Source organism: Mustela erminea, chromosome 12, assembly GCF_009829155.1.
Source record: "Mustela erminea isolate mMusErm1 chromosome 12, mMusErm1.Pri, whole genome shotgun sequence".
NCBI classification, from domain to species: domain Eukaryota; kingdom Metazoa; phylum Chordata; class Mammalia; order Carnivora; family Mustelidae; genus Mustela; species Mustela erminea.
In genome coordinates, this window is record NC_045625.1 from 9,909,954 (window position 1) to 9,935,743 (window position 25,790).

A 25,790-nucleotide genomic window follows, 5' to 3' on the forward strand; every position below is an offset into this window, starting at 1 on the left:
TTTTCTGTTTTTGAGTTTGTTCTTTATTTCTTTAAACTTAATAAGCATACTTATTTATTATTTATTATCTATCTGATAATTCTTATACCTGAAATCTGCTTTTGCTGCCAAAAGACACCCTTTGGTATTTTTGTGTTCTTGAATGCTTGATGACATTTGACCAGTTTCTTCTCATTATCCTTAAAACGATTTGTGGGAAATTCACTGAGCCCTAGAATGAAGATACTTTCATCCAGAGATAGTGTGTATCTGCTTTGGCGAGACACCTGGAGACATGACTGTGTTGGGACCATGTTTTTAGGATTATCTTCATGGTATGAATTTGAGCTGCAAACATGAGAGGGGGAGCTTATAATTACAACCCTCAGGCACTGTGGTGTTTTTGTTTGTCTCTGCTCTGTTCACTACTGAGAAAATTTTCCTTGCAGACACCTTGAGGAGTAGTCATGGGGAAAGGAAGGTAAAAAGTTTGGTTTTGGTTCATCTTTACATGAAAGGTATAACCCTTTAGGATTCCAATTTAACAGGGCCGGGTTCTTATCAGACTCCCATCTTAGGCAGACCCTGCTCTCAGGGATCCTCTTCTTTGGATTAGATCTTTAAAACCTAAATTCAAGTTGTTCGATTGCCTCAGTGCAAAAGAGGTCTGGAGTCAGCTGATTTTCTCAGTTTCTTCTGCTGGTTTTTCCACATCTTTGTAAGCTCCTGTCATTGGAATGGCCCTGGCCTCTGTCTTTGTGCTTTTCTTTTCCAGCTACAACTCACTCACTTGATGCCCTTATTTAGTTTCATGACTTTAATTATGATCTCTGCTCTGACAGTTTCTAAACCTGTCTCCAGCTCAGACCACTCGCTGTTACTGCAGACTCAAATATAATCTACCTACTCCATATCTCTGATTGGTAATTTTAATAGAGATTGCAAATTTCACATGCCCAAGACAGAATCCCTGGACCTCTTCCATCTCCAGCTTTCCCCAGAGCAGTTAATGATTTTCAACTTCTATAGTTGCACCAGGCAAATCCTTGGTTTCATATTTGCCTCCTTTTCCCCTCATACCCCACTTCCATTTCAGGCAGTCCTCTTGGCTGTAACAGATACATCCAGAATCTTACCACCTCCGCTCCCCTCACCCTGGCTGATGCTGTTGCTGTTTCTGCCCTGAACTATTGCAGCAGCTCCCTGCCTTCTGCCCTTGTTCACCTGTGGAGTGTGCCTGTACGTCAGATCATGTCCCTTCTCTACTCAAAATCTCCAGAGGCTGCTCATCTCACTCAGAGTAAAGGCTTCATGTTATCTGCCCTCACATGCCCCCTCTTCCCCTCGGAGGCACTTCTGAGCTTTTCTCTTGCCAATCTTCCTAGCAGTTCTCTTCACCCACATTGACCTTGCTGTGCCTCTAACATACATGGCTGTCAGCTGCTTAGGATCTTTGAGTCTCTTCCCTCTGCCTTGAGTCCTCTTCCAAAGACACCCACTTTGTTCTTCAGGTGTTTGACAGGTTGAAGTTTCTCAATAGGGTCTTCCCTAGTTGCCCTATTTAAAATCATATGCCTCTTTTATTTTTTATCCACCTCTCTTTATTTTTTCCTTAACGATCATGACAGTTAGCTTCTGTGTAGTGTCATACACTATTTTAGGCACTTTACAAACATTAACACATTTAATCCTCAGAAACCGATGTGTTATTTTTATTATTCCCATTTTACTGATAAGAAAACCAAGGCAGGGGCACCTGGGTGGCTCAGTTGGTTAAGCGTCTGCCTTCAGCTCAGGTCTTGATTCCAGGGTCCTGGAATCTAGCCCCACTTTGGGCTCCCAGATCAGTGGGGAGCCTGCTTCTCTCTCTCTGTTCTCTGCCCCTCCCCACCACTCAAATTCTCTCTCTCAAAAAAAAATGAATCAAAAATCTTAAAAAAGGGGCACCTGGGTGGCTCAGGGGGTTAAAGCTTCTGCCTTCAGCTCAGGTCATGATCCCAGAGTCCTGGGATTGAGCCCCTCATCGGGCCCTCTGCTTGGCAGGGAGCCTGCTTCCCCCTCTGTCTCTCTGCCTGCATCTCTGCCTACTTGTGATCTCTGTCTGTCAAACAAATAAATCTTAAAAAAAAAAAAAAAAAAGAGAGAGAGAGAGAGAAAGAAAAAGAAAATCAAGGCACAGAAAGGTTAAGTAATTGCCCCAGGTCACACAACTAGTAAGTGGCTGAGTTGGGATTTAAACAATCTGATTGTAAAGTCTGTGCTGCTAACCATACTCTGTGCTTTTTCCATATGTAATATGCATTAGTCACCTTATATATTATATAACTGCTTTGTTTACTGTGGGTCTCTACCTGCCACCTCCACCCGCATCTAAATGCCAGCTCCAGGAAAACAGATTGCTGGGTTTTTTTTATCTGTTTTGTTTATTGCTGTATTCCTACCACCTAGAACAGTGTCTAGTCGGTAGGATCAAGGAGTATTTGTTGAAGAAAAGAGATCTTTAAAAATGGTACTATGTACTATTTTGAAGTTTTAAAGATGTTTTAAAGTACCCATTAAATAGGTAATTTCCTGGGAGAAAAAAATCTAATCACTGTAAGAAGGAAATCAGAAAAACCCAGTCAGGGTATGAAATAGAGGGAAATGATCGAAGTTATCTCATTTTCCCCTACAAGAAAGATTAGCCCTTTGGAGTTCACCTGTAAATGCTTTTAAACTTTTGGAATCAAATATACAGTTCCAGAGCCATGAAAATCAAAACTTTATATTCAATAGCAATTAGGTCACAAGACACTTACATGACCTTGATCATGTCCTTGTTTTTTTCTGTGTCTCTTTTCCATTCTCTGTAAAATAGGTTGGCAATACTGATCTTACAGTATTGTTAAGATTACAGGTTATGATTTACGAAGCCTAGGATAATCCCTGAAAAGTAGTATTAGTACTCAGTAAATGATAGAAATTATTATGGTAATGACAATTTTAAGACACAAATAACACACACAAAAGAAAACCCTACCCCAGATTAGTTTATTATTATAGAGTAGAAAAAAATGAAATACTAGTAAATAGACTAGTAAATGGATTAATAGAATAATCTAACAAAAGAGTTTATCTGAATTGTATATCAATTTTGTGAAAATCAATCAATATTGTATACTATACAGATAGGATCAGTAAGAAGAATCACATGCTTAACTCGGGGGTCATTTTGTACCCATTCTTTTAAAATAATAATTCATTTTATAAATAAATTTAGTACCCATTTTTTTTTTTTTTTTTAAAGACTTATTCATTTATTTTAGAGAAAGAGAGCAAGTGAGGGGAGGGGCATAGGGAAAGAATCCTCAAGCAGACTCCCTGCTGGGCGTGGAGCTCTACTCGGGGCTCAGTCCCAGGAACCTGAGATCATGGCCTGAGCCAAAATCAAGGGTTGGACACTTAATCAACTAAGCCACGAAGGTGCCCTGAGTACACGTTCTTTTTTTTTTTTTTTTTTTTTATTCATTTTAGAGAGAGAATGTGTTGGTGAGTGGGGTAAAGGGAGGGGAAGACAGACACCCCTGTTGAGCATGGAGCCCTACCTGAGGCTCCATCCCATGACCCTGAGATCACAACCTTGCCAAAACCAAGAGTCAGACACTTAACTGACTGTACCACCCAGACATCCCCCTAGTACTCATTCTTTTTTTTTTTTTTTTTTTTTTAAGATTTTGTTTGACAGAGAGAGACACAGTGAGAGAGGGAACAGAACCAGGGGGAGTGGGAGAGGGAGAAGCAGGCTTCCTGCTGAGCAGGGAGCCCAATGTGGGGCTCGATCCCAGGACCCTTGGATCACAGCCTGAGCCTTTAGAAGCAGATGCCCAGCAACCAAGCCACCCAGGCACCCTCCTCCCCAGTACCCATTCTTAATTAAAAAAAAAAAAAAAAAACTAAAAAACTCAGCTTATGATGAAAAGGTACTATACTAAGTCGCCAATTTTGGACTCTGAGTGAGAAACATTAAAAGTATTCTCAGTTAAAATAAGCAAGAAAAAGAGAGTGCCTGCTATCATCCTTGTGATTGATCTTGTTTTAGTCCTGACCAGAATTGTTTAACATTCCCAAAATAAAGCAATGAAAAGGGTTGTCCAGACTAGCAAGAAGTGTAAATATTGAAAAGAGAGAGGGGTGCCTGGGTGGTTCAGTCATTTAAGCCTGTGCCTTTGGCTCAGGTCATGATCCCAGGGTCCTGGGATTGAGCCCCAAGTTGGGCTCCTTGCTCAGTGGGGAGCCTGCTTCTCCCTTTGCCTGCTGCTCCCCCTGCTTGTGCGCTCTCACTTTTTCTCTGTCAAATAAATTAATAAAATCTTTTAAAAAGCATTGAGGTGCACCTGGGTGGCTCATCCCTTAAGCGTCTGCCTTAATAGCATTAAACCATATAAGCCCTATGTGGGGGCAATTATGAGACATTCCCAAAAACATGAAAATAAAGAAAATAAGATAATACCATGGGAGTTACACTATAAAATTGAATACCAAATGGGTTAGACCAGAGATGTGTAAGGTATCTTAAAGAAACTGTTTCCCAGACCTAAAATTTAAATATAATCTCATAGGAGGAAGTCAGAGGTCTCCAAGGTCAGCCCCTGCCGCCCCACCGGCTCAGCGATTCATGAGAACTGGTAATTCTCAGCGTATAATCACACTCGCTACTAAGATTTAGCACAGTAAAGGATACAGAGCAAAATCTCAAAAGAAAAAGGCACATGCGATCAAGTCCAGAGAAAAGCAGGCACAAACTTCCAAGAGGCCTCTCCCAGTGAAGTCACAGAGGATGCACTCAGTTCTTCTGGCAGCAAATGAGATGACATGGGTAACATGTCTACCAGTGAGGCTCACTAGGGACTCGGTGCCCGGGGTTTTTGCTGGGGACTCTTTGTGTAGGCACCCTCTGCCTGGCACATATTAAAATGCCATTCTCCCAGAAGAAAAGCAGGTGCTCAGCATAAACCATGTTGTTTATACAGTCCAGGTAAAGGAAACTGCTCTAACTTGTTCTGCTAATGGTGGGAACCCTCCTCAAATCTAAGTCCGCAGAAGCCAGCCTACTGCCAGTCTTGTAAGCAGGGTTTCAAAGTTTATAAGCAGACTTTCAAAAGATAGCAGTCAGGCTTGTTAAGCAACTGTCTCCACACAGTATTTAAAAAAAAAAAAAAAAAAAAAAAAGGGAAGAAGAAGAAGAGAAAGGTTGATCAACAAGGGAAGCAAAGAAAAAGGAGACCTTGGAACATAAATAAGGCCATCTGCATCCCAGCACTACCCAAGAACAAGAACATTAAGAGGCCAAATATCCAGAAGGCCATCTTTCAGTGTAGCTAAATGGCTCAAGGCGCTTAATCTGAAAAATGCTCCTTAATATCATTCTACTTACTCCCTTTGTTTTGATTGCAAGAAATTGTTAATTTACTTGTTTAATTTTTTAATACTGATATGATATTCAGAAAGTCACAAAATCAAAAATTTCCAAAAGGCTTATTATGATACCCCTTAACCTTCCCAGTCTCAGTTCACTCAGTTTCTTTCTCTCTCTCTCTCTCTCTCTTTGGATAATGACTTTTGTTTGTTTCTTGTTTATCCTTCTAGAATTTTTTAAAACCTAAATGTAAGCCAAAACAAATATATAGTCTTTAGTCTTCTTAGCTATATAAATGGCAATAACATGCTACATACAACTGTTCTTTGTTTCCACTTAGTGAGAAATGTTGGAGCGGTACCTGAGTGGCTCAGTCAGTTAAGCGTCCAACTCTTGATTTTGCCTCAGGTCATGGTCTGAGGGTCATGAGATCAAACCCCGCATTGGGCTCCATGCTGGGCATGGAGCCTGCTTAAGATTCTCTCTCTCTCTATCCCTCAAAAAACAAACCAAAAAAATGTTGCAGATCTTTCCATATCCCTTCATAAAGAACTTCTTTGTTCTTTTTTTTTTTTTTTAAATAACTGCATAGTACTCCATCATAGGGTTGTGCCAGAATTTATTTTACCAATCCCTTGTTGCTGGTCGTTTGGTTGTTTCTAATCTTTCCTGTTACTACCAGTGCTGCAAGGAGTAAATTCGGGCTTAATGTTATTCACAGGTTTGAGAATTTATTGGTAGTATAAATTTTTAGTTGTAGAATTCCTGCAGTAATGGAATATAGATACAGTCATATTGTCTTCTAAAGAATTTGTTCCAGTTTATACTCCTATCATCTACATATGAGTATTTGTGTCCCCATATTCTTGCCCGTGGTATATATTCTCAAGCTTTTGGAAATTTTGCTAAACTGGTAGGTTAAAAATGATAATGTAACGTCTTTTCATGTATTTGAGCCAGTTGTATTCCCTTTTCTGTGAATTCCTTGTTATCTTCCACTCATTTTTCTGTTGGATCAGTGGTCTGTTTCTTGTGGGTTTGGAGAAGCTCTTTCTATATTAAGGAGCTTAATCTTTGTAATGTGCCTTGCAAATATTTTCCCCAGTTAATCATTTTGCTTTTGATTTAGCTTATGCTGTATTTTACTATGCACAAGCCTTTGATTTTGTAACTGGGTCTATTAATCATTTTAAAGTTTATTTATATATATTTTTAGTAATCTTTACATCCAACATTGAGCTTGAATTTTTGACCCTAAGGTCTAGTGTTGCTTGCTTTTCCAACTGAGCCAGCCAGGCATCCCATGGTCTATTAATCATAATAGTTAGGAAGATCTTCTAGATTATTTAAAAAAAAAAAAAAAGCCTTTTTTCTTTCAGCACTTTTCTTTCTTAATTTTTTTACATTTAAATCTTTAATATATTTGGAATTATCCATGTGTGCTGCAAAGTATGGAGCCAACTTTTTTCTAGAGGGCTATCCAGTTTTTTCCCTACTGGATAGCCATCTAGCCATCAGATTTTCCCACTTTCTTCAGAATTTTATTTTGTTCATTTATTTTATGTAATCTCTACACCCAACATGTGACTCGAACTCATGACTCTGAGATCAAGAGTTGCACGTATGCCATGCTCTTGCGACTAAGCCAGATTTTTTTATGTCCTAATTTGACCTATCATCTTTATCATATATACTGAAGTCTTATCTGTTTTGGGGTCTAATTTTGGATTCTTTGTTCTCTTCCATCAGTCTTCTGCCTACTCTTAATGCCAGTGCCACGTATTTTTAGTTACTGAGGCTTTAAAGTATGTTTCAGTATCTCACGAGTCTAGTTCCCTCTCTTTGTTCTCTTTTTCAGAGCTTTCCTGGCTAATCTACTTTTCCCATATGAACTTTAAAATTATTTTTTTCAGTTGCAGGAAAAAATAGCTGTGGCCATTTTTATTGAGGTTGGTTCAAATTCCAATAAATTAGTGTAATAGTATCTTTAGAATGGGTTTCTCTCTAAGAGCATATTGTGTCTTTCCATCCTTTAGAGAATGGATATCCTTAGTCAAACAGTGTTCTAGTGTTTTATCAGCTTTAATCCTCACTGTACATTAACCTATTGACATTCTAGTTTTATTTTTTTTTTTTAAAGATTTTATTTATTTATTTATTTGACAGAGAAATCACAAGTAGATGGAGAGGCAGGCAGAGAGAGAGAGAGAGGGAAGCCGACTCCCTGCTGAGCAGAGAGCCCGATGCGGGACTCGATCCCAGGAACCCGAGATCATGACCTGAGCCGAAGGCAGTGGCTCAACCCACTGAGCCACCCAGGCGCCCTGACATTCTAGTTTTATACGTCATTCTGTTTGAGTAGTTAATTTGGTTCACAATGAGAAATGATTGCAGTCTTCTCTGCTCCCCAGTAAGTCAGGTTCTAGAGCCTTTGAGGCTGAGAGCCAGATTCTAGAGCTTGGAAAATCCACCCTTGTAAATATTGGTGTATATCGCCCTTTGGAGTGGTCTCTTGACAGACAGCCAGATGACCTCTCCCTATAACACTACAACTATTTACATGCCTTTATTTTAGAAGTCAATAGTTTATTTTTAGTAAACTTCACTATTTTAAGAAAGCTCATTACGCATGGTAGTTATACATGGATGGCAGTCTGTTCTGCTGTCACTGATGTTTCTGCATCTGCTTATGAGTAAAAGGGCCCTATATACACTAATGACATGCTTTGGAAAATTACTTGAGTAACTATCTTTAGTCAAATTTTTAATGAAAGTTTTAAATTCTTATATGTTACAGAATTTCACAAACTTATTTGGACAGCCACTAGTCTGCTTGCTTTCTCCTACAGCATATCCAAAAGCTTTACAAGGTATGTTGTCATTACCTATTATATCCATAGGTTGCAAATGACACAGTCTACATTTTGAATAATATGGGTCTTTGCCTCCCCACCTGTAATGATCACATGTGGTTTTATAGTGTTTAATGTGGCAGGTGTCGATCTGAAATAAACCCAGAAGTCTTGCCAACAGCTAGACTTCTTTAATGTGCTACTGTTAGGTCTTGAGATAAGGCTAAAAGAAATGGTAAATCGTCCCTGAGAAAAGGTGTTTTTTGCTCCCTTACTGCTAGGGGCCTCATGATCTGTGAATTTTTAGATTTGTTTTGCAGGTGTTTTTTTGTTTGGTTTGGTTTTGGTTTTGGTTTTGGTTTTGATGTGTGTGTCGCCCTTCATAGCAGCATGATTTCCTATATCTCTGGCTACATATTCTAGGCATCTTTTAAGACCATGTGATTTCTGGTCTAGACAACTTCTCAGCCTATGCCTAAGAGTTAGGATAACCTTACTGGCACAACTTAAAGGGTTTCTTTTATTCACATTTTTACCTTGTTGCATTTTTAAAGTAAAAGACCCTCTTTTCAAAAGTGTGCTAGGGAGACAGTGTGTCTGTGTTATGGCTGAGAAATGAGAAAGACTGTCTTTAATAATTTGTCCTTGATAAGCCAACATGTAAAATCTAGTTCGAACTCCCAGTCTTTACGCTAGGTAGAAACTAAACAAACCTTAACCATGTTTTAGCAGTACTTGTCACTGTTTCACTATCTCCCTGACCGTGAATAGTGCTGATGTCTCTCTGTGGGAGATGGCATTTTACTGCTACTTCCCAGCCAGAAGTCCTGTCTGCTGACATAGTTTGACACAGGAAGTGATGGTCAGCATTTGAAAGCCTGAGAGAAGCTGGAGACTTTTCACCGTTGTTTTAAGGTAAGTTTTGCTATTTAACAGGGAAAAACACGTAGAAATATTAAGTTCTTGTATCCAAAAGTCAAATTACTAAGGGATAGAACTTACCTTCAAACAACGGTAAAATTCTCCTGCTTTGAGGACTTTGTTAACCTGTTTCCTGTCATTTCTGGAGAAGTGTAACCCCTTCCAATTACTTAAAGAGTGCTTTTTGCTGTCACCGTGTCCTGTCAAGATGCAGCTTCATTTAAAATGGCATGATCTAATGGGTTAATACCAAGATTATTTGTTCCAAAAGGCTTTATTGTGTAGAGGGTAAAAACAGAGACTCTGGAGGCAAGCTGATGGAATTTGAATTTCGACTACCACCAACTAGCTATGTGACCTTGGGAAGTTACGTAGCCATTCTGTGCCTTAGTTTCTGTGCCTCAGTTTCCTATCAAATGGAGATAATAATAGTTCTCTTTGTTAAATAATTTTGGGTATACAGTAAGTATTCAATATGTGCTATCATTTTTTTAAAAGATTTTATTCATTTATTTGACAGAGAAACAGTGAGAGAGGGAACACAAGCAGGGGTAGTAGGAGAGGGAGAAACGGGCTTCCCAGCGAGCGGGGAGCCAGATGCGGGGCTCGATCTCAGGACCCTGGGATCACGACCTGAGCTGAAGGCAGATGCTTAATGACTGAGCCACCCAGGCGCCCCAACTATCATTTTTTTTTTTTTTGAAAATATTTTCTTTTTTTTTTTTTTAAATATTTTATTTATTTATTTGACAGAGAGAAATCACAAGTAGGCAGAGAGGCAGGCAGAGTGAGAGAGAGGAGGAAGCAGGCTCCCTGCTGAGCAGAGAGCCCGATGCGGGACTCGATCCCAGGACCCTGAGATCATGACCTGAGCCGAAGGCAGTGGCTTAACCCACTGAGCCACCCAGGCGCCCCCAACTATCATTTTTTAATGGTCATTGTTATTAATGCTTATTATCACACTTAGTTGTAGTATACGTCCTTAACATTTTTTAGTCAAGTATCATATCTTTATGCGAGAAAGCTTAGACCTCTAATCCCTTAAATATGGCCCGTGTGGGTACAAAGCTAGAAGATAACTAAGTATTTGGGATGTCTAATTAGGTTCTTGCACCTCTGGTATCCAGAGTCTCCAGTTCTCTCAGTCAAAGTGGAGTTGAAGGTTATATAGAATCATATGGCGCTGGGACATGGTTAACAAGACTGTTCTCGTAGAACAATAGCATTCGAGCCCAGACATAAGAGCTCTGTGACGAGAAAGCTTATGGAACATTTTTTTTTTAAGATTTTATTTATTTATTTCACAGACAGAGATCACAAGTAGGCAGAGAGGCAGGCAGAAAGAGAGGGGGAAGCAGGTTCCCCACTGAGCAGAGATCCCGATGCGGGTCTTGATCCCAGGACCCCAGGATCATGACCCAAGCTGAAGGCAGAGGCTTTAATCCACTGATCCACCCAGGCGCCCCGGAACATTTTTTTTAAGTAATATATTTTTTTTAAGATTTTATTTATTTATGTATTTGACAGAGAGATCACAAGTAGGCAGAGAGACATGTAGAGAAAGAGGCAGAAGCAGGCTCCCTGCTGAGCAGAGAGCCCGATGTGGGGCTCGATCCCAGGACCCTGGGATCATGACCTAAGCCGAAGGCAGAGGCTTTAACCCACTGAGCCACCCAGGCACCCCTTAAGTAATCTTTATGCCCAACGTGGGGCTCAAACTCACAACCCCAAGATCAAGAGTCATGTGCTCTACCCACTGAGCCAGCCAGATGCCTCAGTTTATGGAACACTTAGAGAAATTAAAGTACATCCTGCTAGTGGAAGGATAGGGTGTGGGACTGTGGGACTGAATCATGAAAACCTTTCAGGATTTGTGAAGAGCTTTAACTGGAAGACAGTGGGGTGCCATCAAAAGATTGTGAACAGAAGAGTAGCATGGAAGAGCGTTCATTCACCCTGTGGAGAATGGATTGGAGAGGAACACTGATGGAAACAGGGAGATAGTGGTGGCTCTGAAAGATACGAGCCCAGAAAGCCAGCAGGATTTGGTGATGGGTTGGATCTGAGAGAATAAGGGAGAAGAAGGAAGCAGAGGTGAACTTCTGGGTTTCTGGCTAAGTTACTGATGAAAATGGTGGTACTGGGTAAGAAGCAGATTTGTAGAGAACACAAGGGGGAAGAATTTCCTTTCCATTTCTGATATTTTGGGTTTGAGGTTACCCTTGAAACTTAGGTTGAATATTATAGTCTAGAGCAACTCTGTTCAATAGAAGATGATGTAAGTCACATGTAATTTTAAATTTTCAAGTAGCCACATTGAAAACAGTTTAACAGGTAAAATTAATGTTAATTTGCCTTTTTGTAGTGAGGCTTTGAAGTCCTACACATAGTTTACATTTTACATTTCACAGTGTACCTGGTCACAGTGGACCAGTCATATTTTAAGTGTCTAGTAGCTCTTGTAGGGCAGTGCTGTTCTAGGCCTAACGAGCTCAGTCTAGGCCGTGGATAAGAGAACTGGGAGTCAGTAGGCATATAAATGATACCTGAAATTATAGGAGTAGGTGAGATCAGCAATATATAGGGTCAAAGAAAGAAAAACTAATGTTTAAGGGATAAGCAAAGAAAGAGCAATGAACAAAAGGGAATGAAAAAGATTGCCAATTCTAATACTCATCCGAGAATTCTGTCGTGAGCTGCCCAGGTATTTGTCATATCTGGGTAAAATTTGTTAGTTGGAGTGAAAAAGGCAAAGGAGTATGTTCCTTTTTCATTTCCCTTAAGTTTACGAGGCTCTGTCTTGAGTTTGTTCAGCAGAAAGCAGCATACCTGGGATGTTTTTGTAGTTGCAGGCAGAATCTACTGTATTGAATTATGATTTAATGATACAGCTTTAATTTTGTATATTATCATCATATTGAAATATTCCTCAAGTGCATTTCTTTTTGCAAAACTGTTGTCTATATATATATAACATGTTTGTTATTACAGATCAATCTCAACGAGGTAGCCTCTTCACTCTCTTTTTGAACAATCCTCTAATGGCCTTCCTATTTGTCTCTGGATTGTCAAGCATGCGCAGAGGCCTATGGGAAAAGTGTCAAGAATATCTTCGAAAAATCAACCGTGATATTGCCCAGCTACTGACCCATTCACGTTCAATAGGTACCCTACTAATATAACTGCACACTTAACATACTATAATGGTTTTATATTGTTGAAATTGTTTGAATTTTTAAAGGTATTTGTTGAAAGCAGGAAAGTCGAGAAGGTTTTCCCAAACTTTCTCAGTTTTTCTTTTAAACATCTTTTTACTATCATCTTTCTCCTCTTTGCAGATCAAGCATTTCTCCAGTTTTTTGGAGATGAGTTTCTTCGCTTGCTTCTCACAAGATTTATCTTTTGTTCAGCCACCATGAGGATGCACAAGATTTTTCGGGTAGGCAAAGAATATTATTAAGGACCAGTTTTATAGTTTTATGTATTTTAGGAATCATGTATTATTATATTTTATAAAATACACTATATTAAATAAAATTTGAATAGATCCAAAATAATATTTACAAATTATTATGTAACATATAAAGATAACCCACATAAGGCACATCTGAATACCAGTTTAAGTAGAACATTTTTGGGGCACTTGAGTGGCTCATTCATTCAGCATCTGCCTTCAGCTCAGGTCATGTTCCTAGGGTTCTGGGATTGAATCCTGCATGGGCCTCCCTGCTCGGCGGGGAGCCTGCTTCTCCCTCTCCGACTCCCCCTGCTTCTGTTCCCTCTCTCACTATGTCTCTCTCTGTCAAATAAATAAATAAAATCTTAAAAAAAAAAAAAAAAGAAGAAGTAGAATATTTTCATTACCTTTTAGGCCTCTCCTGGATCTTCTCTCTCTTTCAAATGAAATTAAAATCCTGAATTTTATAATTATCACTTGTTTTTCTTTATAGTTTTGTTACATGTATTTCTATTCCTATACAACATGTTGATGGATCCATATTACATCTGTTCTTACAGCTTGCTTATTTTTACCTACTATTATATTCCTGAGATTGAGCCAAGGTAATGACAACTGTAGCTTTCATCCATTTATTTTCACTGTGCTCTAGGATTCCATTGTTTGACTGTATATCAAAAATTTCTTTTCCATTCTACTGATAATGGACATTTCTGTTGTTCCCATTATTTTATTATTACAAACAATGCTACTGTGAAATCTCCTATCAGTTACCTGGTATACATTTTTAAGATTTTCTGTAGTGGAATGCGAAGTTAGATTATATAAGCATCTTTAACTTGTAATGCCAGATGTTTTGCACAGTACTTGTATCAGTTCACACTCACTAGCAGCATGTAAGAGTTACTTTTGCTCTAATCTCACCAGCACTTGTTGCAGTCTTACTTTATATCACGTGAGTCTAATGGGTATAAAATAGTAGTTCATTGTGGTTTTAATTTTTATTTCTGAGGTTGCTTTTAGGTTGAGCAATTTTTCAAGTCTTATTCTGTGTTCCTCTTTGTGAAGAGTGTGTTCAAATCTTTTGTCCATTTTGCTTTTAAGTGATTTTTTTTTCTGTGAATTCATGTAACTACGCACCACTGTTGTTGAAGCTTTAGCCATACATTTTTCATTTCTATAAGTAAAATTTGGTTCTTTTTCAAATATGCCTGAGCATTTTTTGTTTTATTTTATTTTATTTTTTTAACCTCTTCTACCTGTGGAATAAGCTATCTCTGCACCTATTCGTAAATTCACTTACCTGAGCATTTTTTAAAGATTTCATTTATTTATTTGAGAGAGAGAGTGTGTGTGAATGGAAAGAGGAGGAGAGGGAAATGGAAGGAGAGAGAATCTCCAGGAGACTCTGCATTGAATGTGGAGCCTGATACAGGGCTCGGTCTCACGGCCCTGAGATCATGACCTGAGCGGAAACCAAGAATTGAATGCTTAACCAACTAAGCCACCCATGCACCCACATGCCTGAACATTTTTAAGTCTCTTGCAACTTCTAGTTTAAAAATATGACTTTTTTCCATTTTATTATGGTAACTTTAAATATGAAAGAATTGTACAGTGGATATCCATATATACACTAGCTAGATTCTGCAGCTAATATTTTGATATATTTGCTTTGGTATGTTTGTCCATTTATCCATTCCTCTTTCCATTCGACAGTTTATTTCATTTTGTGATGCATTTTGAAATAAATGGTAGATATCAATAGATTTTTACCCCTCAACGCTTCATCATACATAAAAATAACTACACACACACAACACACTTTTTTAAATGTAGGTTCATGTATGGTGAATTGCATAAAACTAACATGTGCTATTAGGTGAGTTTTGATAAATACATACACCTGTGTAACTCAAACCAGTCAGGTTATACAACATATTATCATTCCAAAAAATTCTCTCTACACTCTTTTCCAGTCAGTCCAGTACCCATTACCCGAGAGGTAATGCTATTTTTATTATTTTCACTATAGCTTAGTTTTACCTATTCATGAACTTGAATTATACAGTATGCACTCCTTTGTGTAAAGCTTCTTTGACTAAGTATGTTGTTCTGAGATTCATCCATGTTTCCTATAGAAGTAGCTCATTCCTCATTATTACTGAGTAATAGTAAGTAGTAGTCCATTGACTGAATATATCACAGTTTATTTAGGTCTTCTCCTTTTGATGAACACCTGGGCAGTTTTAAATTTTTAACTGCTATAAATAAAGTGGCTGTGAACATTCTTTTTTTTTTTTTTTTTAAGATTTTATTTATTTTAAAGAGAAACAGAGATCACAAGTAGGCAGAGAGGCAGGCAGAGAAGGGGAAGCAGGCTCCCTGCCGAGCAGAGAGTCCGATGCGGGGCTCGATCCCAGGACCCCGAGATCATGACCTGAGCCGAAGGCAGAGGCTTAACCCACTGAGCCACCCAGGCGCCCCGGCTGTGAACATTCTTGTACAAGTCTGCTCAGACATATGTTTTTCTTGGTCATAGGGTAGGTATGTGTTTAGTTTTATTAGAAACTTCCAGAGTGGGGCACCTGGGTGGCTCAGTGGGTTAAAGCTTCTGCCTTCAGCTTAGGTCATGATCCCAGTGTCCTGGGATTGAGCCCCACATTGGGCTCTCTGCTCACCGGGAAGCCTGCTTCCCCCTCTCTCTGCCTGCCTCTCTGCCTTGTGATCTCTATCAAATAAATAAATTAAAAAAAAAAAAAAAAAACTGCCAGACTTTTCTCAGAGTATTTGTTGTACCATTTTATGTTTCCAGCAACAGTGTATCGAAGTTTCTCTGTATCCTTGCCAACATTTGGTGGTGTCAGTATTTTAAATTTCAACCATCTTCGTGAATATTTTTTTTAAGATTTCATTTATTTATTTAAGAGGGAGAATGAGTATGAGCAGGGAGAGGGGCAGAAGGAGAACCAGAGTCCTTGCTGAGCAGGGAACCCAACATGGAACTCAATCCCAGGACCCTGGGATCACAACCCAAGCCAAAGGCAGATGCCCAACTGGCTGAGCTACCAGGTGCCCCCATCTTTGTGAATTTATAAAGTGGTATCTCATTGTAGTTTCAATTTGCATTTCACTGAATGATGTGATGTTAGACATCTTTTCATGTGCTTCTCAGCTATATTTTTTTTGCATTCTGTGGCTTTTTTCTTTAACAGTGACTTTTCTTAACAATGGCTTTTAAATTTTGGATGGAGTTCCAACTAACCAATTTTTTTGTTTTGTGGTTTGTGTTTTATCCAAGAAATGTATCATTGAAATGGTTATCCTTTTCTCATTGAATTATTTTTGTAACAATTTTGAAAATCTGACAACCATGTATGTATAGAGATATTTCTAGACTCTAAATTCTGTTCCATTGATCAGTGGCATTTTTCCGCAGTACACTACTGCCTTGATTAGTCCAGGTTTTTAAAAAATTAATTATTCTAGTTTTATAGTAAGTCTTAATATCCTGAAGTGTGAGTCCCCCTAAAATTTAAGTGTTTTAGTTATTCTAGGTCCTTTCTGTGTGAAATTTAGCAGCAGCTTCGCATTTTGATTGGGATTGCATTTAATCTATGTAACCAATCTGTGGAGAATTATGTATATATGTTATTGAGTTCACACATACTTAGGGTTGTTATATCTTGTTGAAATTACCCATTCATTTATGAAATGTCTATTATGCGTGGCAGTATTCCTTGATCTGCAATCTGTTTGATTGATGTTAATATAACCATAACTGTTTCCTTCTGGTTTGTGTCCGCATGGCAAATCTGTTTCCATCCTGCCACTTTTAACCTGTGGCTCTCCTTACACTCTCCTTACACTTAAAGTAGATTTCTTTTCTTTTTTTTAAGATTTTATATATTTATTTGAGAGAGTGAGCAGGAAAGAGAACACAAGCCAGGGGGGTGGGGGTTGGGATGGGTAAGACGCAAAGAGGCAGAGGGAGAAACAGACTCCCCACTGAGCAGAGAGCTCAACCCCAGGATCCTGGAATCATGACCTGAGCCCAAGGCAGTTGCTTAACCCACTGAGCCACCCAGGCGCCCCTAAAGTGAATTTCTTTTCAATAGCATTAGTTAGGTCCTGCTTTTTTCTTCTATTTAGTTTGCCAGTCTATTTTCATTTGATATTTTTAGTTTTGAATTAATGTTTATATTAAATGTAATTTTTAACATTGTTTGACTTAAATATACTATTATTTGTTATCTGTTTGTCCTGGCTGTGGTTTGTACCTTTTTTCTTTCTCTGTTGCTTTCATCTTCATTTGAATTAATTGAGGTTTTGTTTAAAATTTTAACAAAACTACTGATTTACCTCTGTTGTTTTACTTTTTAATACAACTTCAAATTTGATATAATTGTCTTCTAACAGTATACTTCCACATTCTCCCTCCCAACTCTGTGCATTTGACTTTTATGAATCCATATATACTAAATGATACTTTGTGGTTACCATAGAATTAAACAATGATCTTTTTAAAAACTTTTTAAGTGATGGGGCACCTGGGTGGTTCAGTTGGTTAAGTGTCCGCCTTCAGCTCAGGTCATGATCTCAGGGTCCTGGGATCGAGGTCCCAGCCCCCCTTCCCCCCTATTTGGCTCCCTGCTCATCGGGGAGCCTGCTTCTCCCTCTCCCTCTGTCCCTCCCCCGACTTGTGCTCTCTCTCTCTCCCTATCTCAAATAAATAACTAAAATCTTTTTTTAAAATGTTAAATGAGAGAAAATCAAATATAATTACCATTTTTGGCACTCTTTTTTTCTTCCTATATTTAATTTTCCATCTGCTATCATTTTTCTTACTATAAAATTTCTGTTACCATTTCTTATGGTGCAAATCTGATGGTAATTCTTTCATTATTTATTTCTCTGAAAGAGTCTTTATTTCACTCTAATTTTTTTTTTGAACCGTAAGTTGTTTAAGAATATGTTGTTTTGTGGCTAAATATTTGAATATTGGGGCACCTGGGAGGGCTCAGTCTGTTGAGTATCTGACTCTTGATTTTGGCTTATGTCATAATCTTAGGGTTGTGAGATCAAGCCCCCCTGGGCTTCATGCTTACGGCGGAGTCTGCTTTAGAGTCTCTTCTCCCTCTCCATCTGCCCTTCCCCCTCCTCTCTATCTCTCTCAAATAATAAATACTTTTTAAAATAATAAAAAATAAATATTTGAGTTATCTTTATCTTATTGACTTCTAAGTTAATTCCTTTGTGGCAGATAATATACCTTGTATGACTTAAGTCCTTTTAAGTTATTCAGACTTGTTTTATCATTCAGATGTCATCTATCCTGGTAAATGTTACACAGACACTTGGAATAAACATACATGCTACTAATGTCATACCATCAGATGAAGAGTTTTATAAATGTCTGTTAGATCACCTTGAATTATAGTGTTGTTCATCATGGTTTTTCTGTCTTTACTGATTTTCTGAATACTTGTTCCATCAATTATTGTGATGTGTAATGTGTCTTTTCATTTTTCTCTGGATATTTTTAAGATTTTCTCTTCTTAGTTCCTATAATTTGATTATGATGTACCTTGATAGGGTTTTCCTTCTTTCTTTCTTTCTTTCTTTTATTTAGAGTTCATTGATCATCTTGGATCTGTGGAATATTTTTGGAATATTTTGTAATACTTTTGGTCATTTTTGTTCAGATATTTTTCTTCCTTCCTCAGTTCTCTCTTGGACATAGTTACGTATATATTACACAACCTGTTATTAACTTGCACATCACTTCATGTGCTCTTCATTTTTCCAAAAAAGTCTTTTTCTTTCTTTCCATTTCAGTTTCCGTTGCTGTGTCTTCAAGTTCACTGATGTTTTCTTCCTTAGTGTCTAATATGCTGTCAGTCCTATCCAGTTAGTTTTTCATTTCAGGAATTACATTTTTCTCATCTCTAGAAGATCTCTTTGGTTCTTTTAATATTTTTCATTTCCCTCCTAATTATGTTTTCCTTTGTGCTTTTGAATGTATGTGTAACAGCTAAAGTCCTTGTTGCCAATGCTGTATTCTCTATCATTTATAAGTTTGTGTTTATGACTTTTCCTACTGGTTTGGGTTCTCATATTCCTAATTTTTTATATATGTAGTAATTTTCTCTTAGAGTATATACATTGTGAATTTTATGATGTTGAATTCTGTACTTTGTTGTCTTTCTTTAAAGAGTATTGGACTTTATTGTAGCAGGGGTTAAATCAATTTGCAAATTCCTTTGACCTTCTTATAGCTTGTTTTTAAGCTTTTTAGAGGTAGATTTAGAGTAGTGGTAGCATACAGATGTAAGTATATTTTGGCCAAACACTAAGAGGCATAATGTTTCTGGGGTCTCTTTCATATGTCCCCTTTTTAAGAGGTGGATATTCTCCCCTCTAGGAATTGTTTGGTCAAAACTCAAACTCTCTCACTCCTGTGTGAGCAGAGAGAATTGTTCACCTTATAGTTGTCCCCCAGTAGCTCTTGTTTTTTGGATTTTTTCTTTTGTTAGGGGTGTTGAACAGTTCTTTTTTGTCTCTCCTCATAGTATTTAGTGCGTTAAAACAAGAATTTGGTCTTTATAATTTTAATGAATAATGCCTACAGGCTGTAAAAAAGTAGAAGTGATATTTGAATATATGAACTGTCATGTGAGATGCATAGGAAAGTATTAACTTATTTATCAGTGAAATTTTAAATGAGTGGCAGAATTTAGTCTATTGAATTTACCAAGGGGCACCTGGGTGGCTCAGTCAGTTAAGCGGCTGCCTTTGGCTCAGGTCATGATCCTGGGATCCTGGAATTGAGCCCCACATCAGATTCCCTGCTCAACAGGAAGTCTGCTTCTCTCTCTCTCTCTCCCCCTCTTCCCCTCCCCCTGCTCGTGCTTTCTCTTCCTCTCAAATAAATAAAATCTTAAAGAAAAAAAAAAGGGGCGCCTGGGTGGCTCAGTCGGTTAAGTGGCTGTCTTCCGCTCAGGTCATGATCCCAGGGTCCTGGGATTGAGTTCCACCTGGGGCTCCCTGCTCAGCGGGGAGTCTTCTTCTCCCTCTCCCTCTGCCTGCCACTTTGTCTACTTGTGCTTTCTCTGTCTCTGTCTGTTAAATAAATAAAATAAAATCTTTTTTAAAAAATTATCAAATAAAGAAGAATTTCCACGTCAGAATACCTGATCTTTGAGATGGTCTCTTCTGCTTCTGTGTAATTACAGTTTTTTTTTTCCTTTTTCCTTTACTATTCCTCTTCTGGGTTTGGGTTTGTTTGGGGTTCCCCCCCCCTTTCTGATATTATTTCTTCTTCTTCTTCTTCTTAGGGACTCTTTTTTCATTCTGCTAATATTCTTAGAAATCTTAGCCATTTTCTCAACTTTAATATTTCTCTGCATGGATATTATATCCACCTTTACATATACTGCCTAGACCTTTCTTCTGAGATAGACCTGAATTCTTAAATTCCTTTTGAGGGGGCAGTTCTGTTTATATTACAGTAATACTTCAGATAAAATATACCTAAAACCTAAAGCTTTATACTCTCTCCAAATATTTTCTTCTTTTACTTGTCTTTTTCTCTCAAATGGCTCCCAGACCTTTTCTTATGTCATTTGTTCCTAAAATCTTACAGTCATCTTTGAAACCTCTCATCCTATAATTAATTGCCAGGGCTCATTAATTTTTAAAAATATTTTGTTTATTAGAGAGAGAGAGGATGAGCAGTGGAGAGGGGTAGAGGGAGAAAGAGAGAGAGCAAGAGGGAGGGAGAAGCAGACTCCCCACTGAGCAGGGATCCCGAAGAGGACTCAATCCCAGGACCTGGAAATCATGACCTGAGGCAAAGGTGGATGCTTAACTGACCGAGCCAACCAGGCACCCCAGCCAAGGCTCATTAATTTGACTTTTTCAGTGCTTCTCATGTCTTTCCTCTCATTTTTTTAATAAGATTTTTTTAAAGATTTTATTTATTTGAGAGAGAGAGAGAAAGTGAGAGCTTGAGTGGGGGAGGGTCAGAGGGAAAAGCAGACTCCCTGCTGAGCAGGGAACCTGACTTGGGACTCAGTCCTGGGCCTCCAGGATCATGACCTGAGCTGAAGGCAGTTGCTCAACCAGCTGAGCCACACAGGCACCCCCGTCTTCCCTCTATTTTAATTTCTGCTGCAACATATATTTATTCATTCATTTAACAAATACTTGTTGAATTTCCACATATGCTAGGACTTTCCCCTAAGCAGTTAGAATTATATGATTTCTACAGTATAGCAGAGTACTCAAAAATGGTAAGACCCAATAAATACTTGTAAAATGACTCACTGAGTGAATATATTAGGTTGAACCATGTGAAACTATAATTTTTTAAGGTCAAAGTAGTTAAATGTCAGTAATTTCCTATGTTCAACAAGTATGCTGCTATTAAGAGTCATACTAATATGCAGAGAAATACATATTAAGTTATTCCTACTATTGTTAATGTTAACAGTAATATTATTAATGTTGTATATAATTTCTTTCATTAAACTATAAAAGTTGACTTTTCTCTCCTTTGCCTACCAGGAAACACGAAACTATCCAGAATCATATCCACAACTGCCAAGGGATGAAACAGTGGAGAACCCTCATCTCCAGAAGCACATTCTGGAATTAGCATCCATTCTGGATGTTCGAAACGTGTTCCTCGAGAGTACCATAGATGACTATTAAAACAAAATCCTCTTGTTGAAACAATTTTTCATTTGCCACAGATTTTACATGGTGCAGTTTTCTAATGTGATGACCAAGACACATAGTGGTGTTACTTAGTTTTAATTTTTTAATTTAAGGCCACCATTTTAAAAACAAACTGAAAAAATTGTTCAAACTTTTAGGGTAACTGTTTTAAAATACAGTCTTTCAAGTCTTTTAAAAAACTCAATTAATCTTGGAATTTTTACTTTTTGGTTTTGAGGTATGGCTGCTTACCTCCAACATCTGTCCCTACACACAAATAGTCACTGTTCTCACCCTCAGAAGAGTAAATCATTTATTTTTATATATTGAGGAAAATCCAACTCTTATACTTGGACCTTAAATGTGTGGATTTAAAAAAAAATGTGTGGATTTAGAAAATTTATCATTGTTCACAAAGATGAAGCTAGCCAGCATGGACTATTAAAAATCAAGAACAGGCTTTCCGTAATATTTCTTTTCATTCCAACATAGTAGGTAGACAAATGTGTGATCCTTTGAAGCATAATCAAGACATTTTTTTTTAAATTACTTAACTCTTTAAATACTGTCATAATTTCAGAAACTGTATAGGATTGATTTGCATTTGAAAGTTAAATCTTTAATTGAAGTCTTAAGATGATAAATATCACTTGGAATGTGTGAGCCCTGTGTTATCATGAGATACGCTGGCATATTTTGCTTTTTCTTTATAATCTGAATGCTGGAAATGAAAAAAAAAAAGACTTTTAAGTATTTCGGTCAAAAAATCAGATTGTTGGTTTCATAATACAATGTTTCCACAAGGAATTCTATTTAAACTCTTAATTCATGATATCAAGTTTGAAGACTATCCAGATTGAAGGCTGTGGCATATAGTACAGTGATTATAATCTTTTTGCCTAGTTCACGTTTATGAGACGTCAAAGTCAGAGATGTTATTAATTTTAGTCAGGGGTAACTGAATTGTTACTTAACCTAAAATGGAAGTAACTTTTGCATTGACAATTTGGAAATTAGATCTTTTTAACTCCTTATATTTAACATTTTATATTCATGCACAAGTTTTTTTTATTATTTTAAATAGGACTCCATATATAATACAAAGTTTTTTGTGTTTTTCTTCTCTGTCATCCGCTTCATAATTTCATAAGCATTTGTTATGATGCTTTGGGTTTTTCCCTCTTCTTTAGACTCCAAGGCATTCAAGTTCAGAAATCTATGAACCAAAAGCCCTTCTACCTAATACTCTGTACAGGCTCACATTCTACCTCTGGTGGTCCCAGGGGAAATAAGGTGATTGCTTTTGGTGCCTCTTTCCTGTGTCCATAGGGAAGTTTTACTGTAACATTTTTACTTTGGTTTTCATTTCGGGCATAGGGTATTATTTGGGTCTAAGTTATTCATATACCTGTTCCAGTTTGCTAATTTTTCATCTGAAGTCTTGAAATTACTGTTCTTGGATTTAGGGGACTTCATGGCATTTCATTCATTCTTTTCTTCATTGTTTTTGTTTGTTCTTTTAACCATTATTTCAGAAAGCTTTAGAAGACTTGTCCTGGAGGGAGATTTTTTTTGCCTGATGGGTTTTTCTTTATCAGATAAAGACTGCTTTTCTTTTTCTTGATATCTTTATAAACTTAATGGCTTTCCTTTCATAACCATGTTCACCTGGGTTACAGCAATAGGCTGACCTCTTGTTTCAGTCCCCTTGAATTTCTCTGCCAGTAATGTACCTGACCTCATGTATTTTCCTCTTCCCTGATGCTTAAAATAATATTTATCTTCCTGAGCTTTATTCTCACCTATTTAGTGTAAAGAACACTGGTCTGAGAACTAGGAGACCCGAGTTGTAATCCTGCCTTTCTTGGTAACTAGCTTTATGCCCTTTGACAAGTGTCTTCATGTTTCTGTTTTATTATATTCTCATCTGTAGAATGAAGGCATTAGCCCAAGGTCCCGTCCAGTTGTATGGTTCTATAATTGCAATCTTGATTTCCCGCCCCCTGCCACCTGGAAAACCAGTTCCCCTGAGTTTAGCATAGACGTTTTCTTTTCTAAGTCATATTTAATTTGTTTTTGTCCACAAATATATCTGAGTCTCAGTTATTTAGAAGCTAATCGGGTGAAGAAATTTGAGCTTTTGTGGTTAGAAACATGTTTGTCCAAGAACAAGGGGTCTTAGAAATCACAAGGAGGGTTTAGATGATGACATTGTTCCTTGGGCTGATAGTAGTATAATTTCTTTTTGGTAGTTAAAAATCTAAAGTGAGCCAAAGCGATCTTGAATCTTTAAGAAAGGAAAACTGTGCTAGAAAATTCTAAACCATTGTTTCATTCATGCCTTCAGAATGTGCACTGAACAACTATACTCCAGATTTTGTTCCCAGACATTGAGAAAGCAAATGAATCGTACGTAAAAATGCTTGTCTTCACGAAGCTTATATTTTAGTAGGAGGAGTCAGGCCATAAGCATAATAAGAAAATTTGTTAGAGAGTTGTAAGTTGTATGAAGAAAGTTTAGAACATGGTAAGGGAAATGTTTTCATTGTTTTGGGGTGAAGAACAGTGTGTAAGTGAGTGATCAGGGTAGGCCTTATTGAGAAGACTACATTTGTGCAAATTCTTCATGTTCCTTTCTTTTTTTTTTTTTTACTTTTTATTATGAAAATTTTAAGCATGTGTAGCATTTAGTGAACTATCCTGTATCCATCACCAAGCTTCTACATTTTAAGACATTACTTTAAGCAAAAACGAAGACATGTAAAAGGACAATCACTCATGGGTATTAGCAAAGAATCTCTTTTTTCAATGCATACCACTCTTCTTTATATATCTAAAAATATTAAGCCCCTTATTTATTTAATTTTAGAATTCGTAGAAATTTAAACATTGAAACTAAAAACAAAGCAAAGCAATGGGGAAAAACACTTCTTTGTTTTCAAATTGCACAACCTCCCCCTGGAGATTCTGATACAGTCTCTCGCCTCCCTTAAGAATCACTGCAAACAGAACAAGGTATAGGATTGCAAGAAGTCCCTTACACACAAAACAGTGTTAAGCACAATTGAATTATTTTCTCTTTGTTCACCTGTGTATTTCTGAAGTTGGTAAAGCAGCTATTTTCCCTGTTTCTCAGAAGAGAAAGCTCAGACCCCAAAACACTGTACATTTATTCATAGTGGCAGAGCTAGAACTAAAACTCACATCTCCTAACCTCAGCCCAGTCTTTCTGGTAGCTCAGGTTGCTTTCTATAATGAACAGGAAAGGAATAATTAGAAATTTCTATTTTGGCACAAAAGGTTAGGGTATTTTTAAAGTAATCAAATATTGAAACCAGGAAATCAGTCAGCCCAGCAAATTTTTATTTATTAATTTTAAGAAATCCCCGAGTCAGACACTTTAACCTTTATTCCAGCCAGGATATATTTTTTGTATATGTGTGTGTGTTTTCCTCCTAGGAAGTGGTGCTCTCAAAACCCCTCAAAGCACAGAGAATTTATTGTACCCTTTATATTTTTACCAAGTTGAAGTGTTTTGAAATTATAAAAGCAAAGTGCAATCTAGTCATGACTGAAATTTTCCTGATACAGGATCTGGGTTTATTTTTTATTTACTTGTGGCTATTGCCCTTTATTTCTTCTTGTAATAGAATTCGCTGAAATAGATTAGGTGGCAGTTGTACTGAATCCCATTGAGGAAAACAGAAAAGCATCCAATCTGATTTATGTGTCAATTTGTGGTGCTTTCTTTAGCATTCTTCTCCCAAGTTTAATCTCTGACCTGTGTGACTTCGTAATTTTCTGTCTCTTAAAAGGGGTTTGGACTCAGTTGAAAGATCTTGTACTTAGTTATACATGAAGTCTTGTAATCAGCCTGATATATAGAGAATATTCTGGAGTGGAAATAGAGTAAGGTGCCAAGGGTCAGCAATCGTGGCTACTGCCAGTGACTCATAACCACCTCCCTACCCTAAGTGAGTAAAGAGATTTGATATGAATATGAATGGTATGAATCTCCGGTGATATTTTAGATGTATGTGTTCCTGTGTGTGTTTGGAGAGTATAAAGGGTATTTACACGGAGGGCTCTTTTGTTGACCTTATTTATTTCAAAATCTTATTTTATTTGTGATCGCATGTGTATATTTTTGTGATGCTAAATGCAATCTCTGTGTATACTTCTTTTGTATATATGTACATATTTGTAAATACATTGGTATGCAGTATGTGTATATTATATACCCATACCTACTGTGGGCTGAATTTATTTGAGTTCTGTGAGGACATCATGGCGGCATTGGCCGTGCAGCTGTAATTAGTTTGTGGCTGTGTCTCATTCATGAGCCTCTATTCTGAGGGGCTTGTGTTTGGGAAAAATTAGCTAATTTGAAGTTGGAATTAGGATGTGAAAATATTAACAGAAAGCAGGATATTCTTAGCTTTAAAATCATCTGCCAATTTCCACA

General features: G+C 37.5%; 1 protein-coding gene across 10 annotated transcripts in view; it reads left to right on the top strand.

Annotated features, from left to right (window-relative positions):
• The window catches only part of SCAI (suppressor of cancer cell invasion), a 135,993-nt gene extending 113,081 nt beyond the window's left edge, over nucleotides 1-22,912 (top strand). For 7 of the 10 annotated variants that reach the window (XM_032306659.1, XM_032306656.1, XM_032306661.1 and 4 more), the window contains 4 exons: nucleotides 8,172-8,244; nucleotides 12,139-12,312; nucleotides 12,486-12,586; nucleotides 21,173-22,912. In XM_032306659.1, coding sequence (XP_032162550.1) covers nucleotides 8,172-8,244; nucleotides 12,139-12,312; nucleotides 12,486-12,586; nucleotides 21,173-21,319 — 495 coding nt within the window. In that variant the 3' untranslated portion in view covers nucleotides 21,320-22,912. Of the gene's footprint in view, nucleotides 1-8,171; nucleotides 8,245-8,997; nucleotides 9,142-12,138; nucleotides 12,313-12,485; nucleotides 12,587-21,172 lie in introns of those variants that run through there. The other 3 variants (XR_004277268.1, XR_004277267.1, XM_032306664.1) reach the window with 3 other exon arrangements.
• Nucleotides 22,913-25,790: the final 2,878 nt, after the last annotated feature.